Genomic DNA, 12717 nt, shown 5'->3' with positions numbered 1-12717 from the left:
AATATTTTTTTTTAATTTCCAGTCAATTTTTTTTATATAGCATCTTCTGTATTATTTTATACTTTTTTAATGTTATCTAGTCAGTTCACTATTTTTTTTAAATATATATATATTTTAATTTTTTTTGAAGCTTTGCAGTTTTTATTTTAAATAATTAATTATTTAATTTAATTTTACTAAAAATTTAACATGATACGTATATTTTTGTATTATTTTTATATAAAACTATTTTTTTAATAATAATTTAATTAAATATTTATAATAAATTAACAAAATCTAATAAATATATATAATAATATGTTAATATAATAACAAAATACTGAAAAATTTAATATCTGACAGGTAAGTTTTAAAGCTATTTTTGTCATTTTTTTGTGATTTTGTTGTGAGATATTGATTATAATGTTGAAATGATTGCCATTTTCTGTGGAAACTAACATAAAGTTGTTTAATTGTTAATACTCTCTTGTTTAATTGATGATATTTTAAGGTACTCAAAGCTTTTGCATCACTAAAAACGCAAAATAGGCCAAAGTTTGTACCGATTTCAACATAAATTTGTAATAATTTTCATAATTTTCAAGTCTATTCAATATTTTTTCCACTTTTTTTTATAATTTCTATGCTTTTTTGTAACATTAATTGATATGTTTTGTTTCAGTTTTATATCATTGCATCTTAAATACTAAAAATATTGCAAGTCTCTACATTTAGATATTTTTTTTTTTTTGTTTAATTGATATGTTTCTGCTTTTCTTTCTTCCTTCTTCTTCGTTTTTAACATTAATATCAACAATTTAACGATATGTTTAATTTTTTTGACGTGATTTGTGGAAGGAAACCGATAAATCCTTACTTTTATCGATGAATTAGAATGCGGTATGACCTTGTCCGGAGACATTTGGAGTTCCGATGCCCGAAATTCCCAATGCTCCGCCTCCGCTTTGGATGTGACGTTGAATTTGTTGCTTCGCCTCAGCTACGGGCAAGTCATCATCAGCTTCGAGAGCAGGATTTATTCGACCATTACGTTCGTCTTTGCCAACCATCGTTGCGGCGCCGTACATTTTCGCCATGGGAGCGCCCGATAAAGTCATCTAAAAAATTATTTTGTAAGTTTTTTGATTGAAAATCATGAAAAATTTGAAATTTTTACCTGTTCTCCTGCTTCTGAGGGCTCGCCAACGCGTTGAACGTCTTCGGGGATGTTAACAACACATCTGAAGTAGTCATACTGCGGCGCTAATCGACCAGTCTCAAACAGGAATCTATAAAAAAATCAAAAATTTAACATTTTTGAGGTTAGAAATGGAGGAAAATCGTACTTTGATAACCAAGACACGAAGATAAGCGTAAGTAAACTTGTAATCATAGCCATTGTTCGGAACGGAAACAGTTGCCGCTGGTTTTCCTCATCGTATAACGGGAAATGTATCAACGCGGGCAACCCCAATAAGGGCTCGCCGCCCGATAATCGTATAAACAAGGCAATAATATACGCCGCTAAGCTCCCGTACGTGTTGCAAAAGTTCTTGAAATGCACGACCATCAACAACTACAAGAAAAATTCACATTTTAGACTTAAAATCATCGAAAAATCGAGAAAATTCTCACCTGAGGGAACAAAATGACATAAACCAAGTCGGAACACATCGACCACAAACCGTAAATTGAAGGAATTGTCAACGCCATTATCGTTGCGAGTATGCCAACGACAATAATTCCGACGCGCATCACCCAAATAATTTCCATTTCCGAAGCCCGATGACGGAATATCAGTTTGTAGACATTTCGTGCAAACATTGATGCCGCTGATAATACTGATGAGTCGGCAGATGACATGACAGCTAAAAAAAAAAATTTTTTTTATAATTTTTTTTTCATTTTTTTTTTAGAAAAAAAAAAATTTACCTGCAGAAACGGCTCCAAGCCCAAAAAATGACACAAAATCTGGCGTCAAGTATTGCAACACCATCGGAAGTATCATGCTCGTCTCCTGAACAGTTAGAGGCCAAGGTCCCTTGTAGTCGGTTTCGTTCCATGCTAAATTGTGAGATAAATAGAAACAAAAAATGAAAAAAAAAATTCAAACAAGGGCAGATGGATTGACGGAAAATCGATGCAGGCATGAAATATTCAAGAGAAAGTATGCTCGGGGTGTCTGATTGATTATTATTTATACACTTTTTGTTTAGTTTTTTTCTGTTTTGGGCAGAAGTGCGGTAATTAATAAGTCATGCACCTTTTTTTTGGGTTAATCAATCTGTCAGTCAAAGTCCCATCGGATAAGAATGTTTTAGTTAGAATTTTTTTAATGACTTTTTCATGTAAGTACATAAAATTTTTATTTATGATAAAAAATTGTTTTTTTATTAAAATGTTAATTTTTTAATTTAATTTTTTAACAAATTTAACTTTCAATTTAAAATTTTAGTTTTCAATTTTTTTTTAATTTTTCGATTTTTGTTTTAGAATTTTTTTAATTTTTCTTTTAAAAAATTTCATAAATTTTGAATTTAAAGTTACAAAATTTTTAAAAATCTGAAATTCTAAAATTTCTTAAAAACTGATATTTTATAAAAAATTTTGACAAATGTCAAATTTTTTAAATTTTGTCACTTGAATAAAATTTTTCTTAAAGTTTTTAAATTTTTAGCTTAAAACTTTTTGTTTAGATTAAATTTGACGTTTGCAAGAAATTTTCTTTGATAATTTCTTTTTGAAACTTTTTTTAAAAATTATTTTTTAAAATAAACGTTAATTAAGCAGTTTTGAATTATAAAATGATTAAAAAATAAAAATTTTAGAGTTTGACAAATTTGGAGCAAGAAAAAACTTTGACAGTTTTAAGTTTTGAGTTGAAAAATGATTAAAAATGATAAATTAGAGCCCTTTGACGACACAGTTTTTTTATTTATTTTTTTTTTTTTAAAATTTAATTTTTTTTTTCTCAGTATAATTTTTTGGCAGTTTTGAGTTATAAAATAATTAAAAATGATAAATCAGAGCCCTCTGCCAAATTTTTATTTTTGGAAAAATTTGACAAAAATTGCAGTCGGAAAAATGCAGCTTTGAAATTTTTAAATTTTTTTGATAATTATTTTTTGAAATTTTTTTTTTGTCAAAGGAAAATTTTTTTTTCAATTTTAATTTTTTTTTTGAGTTAAAAATGATAAATTAGAGCAAAATTTTTATCCATTTGGAAAATTTGACAAATTGACATTTTTGAAAAATTTTTTTTTTTAAATATTTTTTTTTTAATTTTTTTATAGACAAAGACTTGAAATAGACTTACGTGTCGCTTTAGCAATAGCTCCTATTAATACCGGTGGGATAGCCATTATAATACAGCCAAATGCAGCTACGTATGATAGAACTTGTGCTCGTCCAGCAGTTTTACTGGATAATACTCTTTGGAAATAAACTTGCCACGGAATGCCTCCGAAAACGAGAAGCAACCCATAGTCAATGTAGAACCACTTTTCCTTCGGATCAACTTCCCCAATCCAATCGACATCCATGCTGGATAAACTTTGCACGTGTTCGTTCATCCAAGCGAACGGAATGCACATCCACAGCCCGATAAAGATGCATCCGAGCTGGATGACGTCGGTATACGCAACGGCATACAATCCGCCGAACAGCGTGTAAAACACGGCGATGCACGACGACAAAATCACCGAAGTACGATGATCCATGTCGATAATGACGGAAAGTGTGGCGCCCAAAGCAGCCAAGATGCCTGCTGCCCAAAAGACTTCGCCGCACAATGCGGGCAAGAATAACAAACCCCCCATGCGCTCGCCGAAGCTGTCTTGTAACGGATCTAACATGGTGATGTAGCCCTGTTTCCGCATCGGATTGGCGAAGAAAATCCCGCCAAATACGAGACTCAGGGCATAACCGAATGGCGCTTGACACCATACCAGACCCGTGGTATAAATAGCTTCGGCAGTGCCGTTGATGTATCCGCCGCCAACCCAAGTAGCTGAAAAAGGTAAGAATTCGAACAAAAATTTTTTTTTTATTAAAGCAAAAAATTTACCTGTCATTGTGAAAATTCCGACAAACAATCCAATATTTCTTCCTGCCAACATAACTTCCTCCTCCGAGTCATTACCTTCTTCTTTTTTTCGACCTGCCCATATTCCGACCCCCAAAATGAGCAAATAAACTGCAAAAAAAAATCTTGACTCAATCTCAAGGACGACAAAAAACAGATCTTTACTTACACAAAACGATACTAACAACTCCTGCGATATTAATCATTTTTCCTGACAATTCACTTCAGTTCCTAAAACGAAACAGAAAAAATGCGGAGAAAATGTAGTACAATCCATTAATAATGCAGAAAATTGCTTGTCAATCTTTTCATTGAGCTTGAATGACATCGAGGTGTTTGCATAACGACAATGCTCGGAGGTAAGGTCAACAAATGTTCGATTTTTCCATGTAACGCGAATTCACGGGGAGAATGAGAAATTACTGTTATTATTTAGCGGAATTCTTAACGGAGAAAAAATCATCAAAAATGCAATGAAAAATCCCTTGAGAAATTTCGTTTCTTGTTACATCATTCAAAGCAGAATTTGAAAACAAGGATGGAACAATTAATGGAAGTGTTTCATGTTTCTTTAATTCTTTATTTAAAATTTTCTTAAAATTTTTTTCAGGTAAGTTTTTAATATGTTTGAAAAAAATTTTTTTTTTTATTTTTTAGTAAAATTAACTTTCTCTTTATATTTTCAGGCAAAGTAATACAAAAAAAGCTGTAGAATTGAATAATAAAAATCTGCAAAGTCTTATTAAGCTTATTGTGTCAAATAATGGTTGACAAGATAAAATTATGATTAAAGAAATTACTTTAAGAGGTTAAAATAGTACAAATGACGTTAAAAGTATGCAGCAGAAGCGATTATCAAAGTCTTCGGTAATACTGTGAGTCAAAACGAGATATATGAGAATTTTATTCGGGCAGGTTATGCCAATTTCCTTTAAAAAGCCACGGCGTTCTGCTTTAAGGCTTCTCATCCCAATGCATTCCTTCATCAAAACGAAACATTCTTAAAGAGTGAAACTCAGAAGAAGAGCTCAGAATGAACAGGAGATATTGAACTATGAAAGCGACTCAAACTTGAATAACAAATGTTTAGCATGGAGCCTTGAGATTATAAGAAACGCAAACATTTAGATGAGGAAGACTTTTCATCAGATGAACGAAATAATATTGTACGGTGAACTTTTACGAGTTCAGTCTAAACAAACAAGTTTAGTTATTAGTTGGAAAACAAGTTGATACTTGAAAAATTTTCTAAATTTAAAATTCTTCTTTTTAAATAATTCTTGCTTTAGAAATGCCTTTTATGACTTGCTTCACATCTTTCATCAATAATAATATAAACATTACCTGAAAATATTTTTACTGTTAATTTAATTTGAATTTCCATTTTAGTTAAACAAATACTCATAAGTTAAAAATAACTCATTATTTTTTTTGACAAAAATTGACATTAAAGTAAAACTCTGAAACACTTTCGAAAATTGCTCATACCTAATTTCATATTTTTATTTCTAACACATCACGTACTGAAGAAAAATATAAAAAGATGTTTTATTTTTACATTAATACTACTTGACACAACTTTTCGTTGCCCTTTTTTTCATAGGTTACATCATTCAGTGCATATAAAAAATGAGAAATAAACAAGAAAAATACTAAAAACGTGCAAATTTTATAGAATACTTTTCTCCTGAACGACACAAATTGCTTTTGTAGCAATAATTGTTCTCAAAATTTTCCATTTTCGTAAGGAAAATCGTAATAGCCACGTGAAATGAAACAAAAAACAAAATTGTGGTTGGTCAGTGATCGATTGGATTAGATTGCGTGCCAACACGGAGGAATGGGCAACATGAAAGAACAAAATAACCATTTCGATTGAATGGAAATTCGATTAATTTACATCGACACGTGCTTAATATTTAGATTTTTATCAATATTTTGTATACAACAAAAAACTCGAAAAGGGTTAATTATGTCTAAAAATGGAGAAATTATTAAGTAATTATTTTTTTGTTTTGTAAATTATTGAACGACAATTTTTTTTTTGTCTTTTTATGACCTCAAATGGAAACGCCTTGTAATTTTCTTCGATCGTTCAAGGAAAAAAAAATAACAAAAAAATAAAGCCGTGTCATCATTAACGGCATTTTTTTCCGTCGTAATGATGATCCTCTAAACAACAGAATCGACCTTTTTACATTCAAACAACCTTCTTGTAACGGTAATTTTCTTTGCCATTAGCATGCTCGCCCACGTTCATCTTCAACAATAACAATAGAAAATTGGAAAAAATGTCGCACTCATTCATCACTCATAAAATATTCATGGAACTCTTGAACTTTTATTCACGATTTTTATTTTTTTAAAGAAAATGAGAAAAAATGACAGTTTACAACGAAAAAAAAAATCGACAAAAAAACATTTTGATCAAAGATAATTTATTGAAACTTATCGATTTTTTTTCTCTCTTCTACTTCAAGGCACAGGTACAAGGCAAAAACAACACGAAATGTTCTGTAATTTACGAGCGTCAAATTATTATCATTTATATTAAAGTTAATGGAGACGCCTTGTGATTTATTATAACTTTTCTTGTAACGAAATTTTTTGTTCGATTCATTTTGAATGCCCAAGAGGCGGTATTATTGGATTAGTGAGACGAGATATCTTTTAAAATTTCATGGATTATTGACGTTTTTTTCGTTATTTTTGCAAGCAGTCGAAAGACGTTAACTTTTATGTTGGAGGAGGATTTTTTGTTATTTTGCTGAAAAGAACATCAAAATAGCTTGTCACGTACAAGATGTTTTTTTGGAATGATTATGGCGGTTATGCAAAACCACAAAAGTTTTAATTACTATTTTTAGGAGTGAAATGTCAAAGGGCGAATAAAATGCGGCTATAAAGTGGTTTTAAGGAGTCTATCTGCAAAATATTTAATTTGTATTTTGGGAGCAGAAAATTGTTGATTTCTTGTGAATTTTGGGATATTTTCAAAAGTAAGCTGATAAAAATTTCATCCAGTTTGCACAAAACTTTTGCGCAAAACTAAAAAGCAAAATTTAAATTTTGACTCGAGATTTAACAAAATTACTAAATTCAACAAAATTAATATAGAAACTATGCTTAAAATTTAAACAGCTCCTAAAAAAGTTAAAATAAAAAAAAATTAAAATAAAATTAAAAATAAAAATATTTTTGCTAAAATAAAATTAAAAAAATTAAAAGTATTTTTTAATTAAAGAAAAAAAAATTAAAATTTAAAAAAAAAAAAATTAAAAAAAAAAAATTAAATTAAAAAAAAAAAATTAAAAAAATTTAAAATAAAAAAAAAAAAAAAAATTTAAAAAAAAAATATAAAAAAAATTTAAAAAAAATTTAAAAATTTGAATATTTTTGAAAAAAAAAAAATTTTTTTAATTTTAATTTTTTTATTACTTCAAAGTTTTAATAATTTTATGAGTTCTCATTAATATTTTTTTCTATATTTCAGGTTAAGTTTTAAAAGAAGTAAAATTTCTTCATTTTTTGGTAAGAATTTTAATAAAATTTCACTTTTTAATAATTTTTTTTCTTTTTAGGTCAAAATCTTCTCATTTCATCAAATTCCAATCATGGAAAAATCATTTTTCCAATTAATCCAAACCAAGCTATTGTTAAAATTTTCTTCAACTACTCATAAATTTATCACAGAAAAACTTTTTTAGGTTTTCACTTATTCGTTGAAGGATTGAAGTCAAGAACTCTTTCCAACCGCATACGAAAAAAAAACAATATTTCAAGTATCTCTCTTAAAATTGTATCTCAAAAACTTTTACAACTTTCGTGTCTGTCATCTTTAGACGTGAATTGCTCTCAAAGGATCGTTGCGTCATAACGAAAATGTTATTTTGATTAAAAAATACATTTTTCGGGTTTCGCACGAGAAAAAAACAATTGCGAAAGTTAATTTTGATTATTTTCTGTGGAAATTATTTTTATTTTTTCTCAAATGAAAATTTATTTTTTTCATTTTTTCTTTTTCTATAAGAAAAAAAAAGTTTAAATTAATTTAAAGAGCAAAGAAATCCTATATAATTTTTTTTTATGACAATTATAAAGATTTTTTTTCTAACAAAATTTTTTTTTGTTGGATTTCTACAAGTTTTTCCACTTAACGCCTCAGACAGAAGACGCAACTATTATTCGCAGACAATTTCAATTGAATTTTCTTGAGAACCAGAATAGACAGAGGGAACGACAGCAAGATAATAAAAGACAAAAAAAAATGCTTTCACACGACAAAACATGAAGCTTTCGCCCGTAAGAGACTTCATTTATTTTATTTTTAGCGAGAGACAATGACACCATGGCGCGCGGCAACTTGGTGAATGAATTCACTTACATATTTAGCACATTTAGAAGACTCACACACGCAATCCGTGCCAAAAATTGTTGTTTTTTTCTTCGAACCTTTTTTTTTTGGTTTAGTCCATTGATGATGATGACGACACACGACGAATTGTTTATCATCAAATATTTATGCAAGTTGAGGAATTATTGAAACAATGCTCGGCGTGCAGCAAGTTTTTGATCGGAAAACGAGTTTAAAATTAGTTTATGAAGCTATAAATATATTTTTGTGAAAAAAGAGGTTTCGTTCGATGAAAAGTTATCTTTAGAGGGAGATCTATAAATATTTACGAAGAAAGTTTGTTAATTTTTGTGCTGAGCTTGGGTTAAAGTTTAATTTGTTATTTTATATGGGGTTTCAAATGAATTTTTTATGTTCGTGAAAAAGAAATGCAGAAAAGTAAATTGCAGTTAAAAAACTAAGCTTTCAAATAAGTAAACTTTTTTTTTACTTTTTATAAAAAAATTAATGAATTTTTAATTTTGTAAGTTTTTTTTAATCGAATATTTTTCTTTTATTCTTTAAATTATATTTTTCAATAAAAATAATATTTTTTTTTTCATTTTTATTTGTTAAATAAAAAAATTGTTAATTTAAAAATTTTTCTTAAAATAATTAATTTTTAAATAAATACAAATAAAAATATTTAAAAAAAATTTAAATTAATTTTAAAATATTTAAAAACTTAAATTTTAAGTTAAATACAACCTAATATTTTCATAAAAAATAATATAATTTTAAATTTTTTATTTTTATTTTATTAAAAAAGTTTTTGGGACAAAAAGTTCGAAATAAATAAAAAAAAAATTAAATTAAAATTAAAAAAAAAATAAAAAAATAATTAATTTTATTTAAAAAAATATAATTAAATTTTAAAGAATTTATTTGATGAAAAACAACTTTTTAATTTATGATTAAACTAAAATTTAAAAATTTATAAAATATTTTTCTATAAAAAAATTAATTATTTTTTTTTGTTTCTTTTATTAGAAAATTTAATTAATTTCTTAATAATATAAAATATTTTAACTATTTTAATTAATAAAAAAAATTATAAGAAAAAAAAAATCAATTAAAAAAATAAAAGAAACAAAAAAAAGTTAAATTATTTTTTTATAGAAATTTATAATTTTTAGACGTTAAACATAAGAATAAAATAAAAAATATTTTTGAAAAAAAAAGAAAAATAAAAAAAATCTCCACAAAATAAAAATTTTTGAAAAAAGTCATATTTTCACGTGACTTTCAAATTTTTTTTTAAATATTTCAAAAAAAATGTTTAATTAAGCAAATTTTTTGGTTTTTTGTATGATTTTCAAATTTAATTTTTTTTTTTTAATTAAAAATTTAAAAATTAAAATTTTTATTTTTAATTTTTTTTGATTAATTAAATTAAAAAAATAAAATTGAGTTTCAAAAGATTTTTTGAAATTTTTTACAAATTAATTGAAACGATAATATTTTTTTATTTATTTATTTTATTTTTTTTTTATTTTTTTAATTTATGATTTTTTAATTCAAATATAATTTAATTAATTTTATAATTTGATAAAAATTAAGTTCATTTTATTATAATATTTTTTTTAAATAAAATTAATTTCTATTTTTAATTAAGAAAAATTTAAACTTCAAAAATAGAAAAAAAATATAATAAAAAAAAAATAATAAAACATATCAAAAAAAAGAAAAATACCTAATTTTCTAAAAAAATTTAAAAATTAAAGAAAAATAACAAATCTCAAAATTTTAACTTTTTTCAAAAAAAAAATCCTTTTTGTTAAAATAAATAAAAATCCAACAAAATCCTCTTTTAAATCTCTTTGTGTTCCATTGACAACACAAAACTTCTATACCTAAACAATTCAAAATCTGCCACAAATCCACGAGCCAACCACTAAATCGACCAAAAAACATCCGTCATGGTTATTCATTCATTTTTTTTTGCTACAACTCGTGTGTACCTTCCGATAATGTTGATAAATTGATTATATAATCAACAAAGAAAAAATTATTAAAAAATATTTTTTTTTATTCAATTTGCATTTTTTTGTAAATAGTCACTTCATACACATTTTGTTATTATTATTTGAATAATTTTTTTTTTGTTTTTTTTTTTTGAGTGAAAAGTGTGTGTAAGCTCATTTTTCCGTTTTTTCTTTTTTTTATGTATAAATGCCTCTTATGTACTATGACTTGTTATGTAGGTAGGTAAGGTACATGTCGTGTATGTTAACTTACCTTAATAATACAAATTTTATTGATTCTTCTACTTTGTGAACACTCACTTTTCTTGTTTTTCTTTTTTTTTCCTATAATTTATTTTATTTTATTTATTTTTTTTTTTTGTATAAGTTCGATTTGTAAATTTTTCCTCTTTTAATATTTTTTTATATATTTTTTTTAATATTTATTTTACTTGGTTTGCTTAAAAATCACAGAAACTTTTAACATGATATGTATCGTTGATTAATTTTTTTCCACTTTTTCTCTACATTTCCTGTAGGTTTTCGAGTTTTCGCTAAAAAAATAGATTTCTGTCCTGAATGCGAGTTTAGCGCAGCAAAATAGACTGTTGGTGTGTGTTGAAAAGCAGCATTTAATGATTTTTGGTGTTGAAATAAGTGGTTGAATTAATGGAATAACAGCTATCGCCCCATCGCAAAGACGTCTTTTGAGACGGAGTATTTCTTGTTCTGAATTTTAGCCCGCACATGTGACCCCAATGTAAGTTTTTCCCGAAAATTATCCACTTTTTCGAATTTTTTCCTTTGATTTTTCACTAAATTTCTATTTTTTTTATGATTTTAGCTGTGAAAAAAATTCTTCGATGGGGTCTTTTTTTCAATCGTACCACTTCTTCGTCGCTGCTGTTTGCGTCTAAAACGTAAAAGGACACGCACACATTTACATTTTCCACGAGCTACGAGACAAAATGGAGAGAAATTCGGCTCTCACTCGGTTATCAAGTATAGCGCTACAAAAGTAGTAGAAATTTCATTGAGGAACGAAAAAAAATCCCCAATCTGGTATCGAAGACGATCAAACGCGCACTGAAAGCTCGTCACTCGGACCAAAACCCATCAAGTTGACTCTTTTTCTCTCTCTCGTGAGAAGACGCCTGCGCAGCAATTTCCGCCCGTACAAGTTGATCCTACTCAAGGCATGACGTCAAATGTAAAAATTCCCTCCTCTTTCCATGGAATCCCTTATCAACATAAATATATCAAGCGATTTGCTCCGTACGCTGCAAAAAAAGCTCCGCTCATTGAGATATCGGAGTAAATACTTCAAAATTGAGTTTTTTCTTTCCAAAGGACAACGTTATTTACAATGGCATGGATTAGTGTTTGGACCCTTATTGTGCTTTACGTAACCGACGTTCTTGACTTCTTTCGTTGCGGGTGAAATTTTTGCTTTAACAGAGTGCACGTGAACGTAAATGTTTGTTTGTTTGATGTTTAAAGGGTCGGGATTTAAAGAAAATATTGAAATTTGATCGTTTTTTGATCCTTTGAGTGCTTTTTGGATGACTTTAAATCCTGAAATGAGATGAAAATTGTTATTTTTATTGGGAAATTTGTTTTGATGAGTTGTAAAATGTATTTTTAATAAATTTTTATTAAGGTTGAGTTGCAATTTTATGAAAATTTGATAATTTTTTATTTTTTTATTAGGTATAAAAATATTTTTTTTTAATTCATGATGCTTTAAAATTTAAATAAAATCATATTTTAATTTAATAATTTAAAAAAAATTGTAATTTTCAAACAAAAATTGTTGGATAATTTTTAAAATTTAATTTTTTTTTTTGAATATTTAGATTTTTTTTTTGAGAATTTTCTGCTAAAATAAAATTAAATTTAAAAAAAATATTTTAAAAAAAGATTTTTTACATAATTTCGAAAATTTATTTAATTTTTGACCTCGTTTTTGACTTTAAAAAATTATTTAAAATTGATAAGATTTTTTTTCTTAAATATATTGTCAAAAAATTTACTTAAATTGAAAGTAATTCAATTAAAATTTAATAATGATTTAATTAAAAAAAATAATTTAATTTTCAAAAAATTATACAATATACCAAAAAATTAATTTGACATAAATTTATAAAAATTTTGATAAATTTTTGAAAATTTATTTTTTTTAACAAAAATTTCATATTTTACTAAAAATAATTTGAAAATTAATTATTACTTTAAATTAATTTTTTAATTAAAAAAAATATTTAAATTTTTAAAAAATTTCAAAATATTGCAAAAAA

At 26.2% G+C, this 12717-nt stretch overlaps 1 protein-coding gene across 1 annotated transcript; it reads right to left on the bottom strand.

The window, feature by feature from the left end:
• Positions 1-391: 391 nt before the first annotated feature.
• Positions 392-11486, bottom strand: LOC134834073 (high-affinity choline transporter 1). Its single transcript, XM_063848606.1, has 9 exons — positions 10695-11486; positions 4233-4294; positions 4046-4174; positions 3296-3988; positions 1912-2043; positions 1615-1847; positions 1326-1555; positions 1157-1268; positions 392-1097 (listed from the first exon to the last, which is right to left on the bottom strand). The coding sequence occupies exons 2-9, from the start codon at positions 4267-4269 to the stop codon at positions 870-872; spliced, it is 1794 nt and encodes a 597-aa protein (XP_063704676.1). The 5' UTR covers positions 4270-4294; positions 10695-11486; the 3' UTR covers positions 392-869.
• Between the last annotated feature and the right edge of the window lie 1231 nt (positions 11487-12717).

This window comes from Culicoides brevitarsis, chromosome 3, assembly GCF_036172545.1.
Source record: "Culicoides brevitarsis isolate CSIRO-B50_1 chromosome 3, AGI_CSIRO_Cbre_v1, whole genome shotgun sequence".
NCBI lineage: Eukaryota > Metazoa > Arthropoda > Insecta > Diptera > Ceratopogonidae > Culicoides > Culicoides brevitarsis.
Note: the sequence above shows the minus strand (reverse complement) of the source record. Positions and strands in the feature narration are given on the sequence as shown.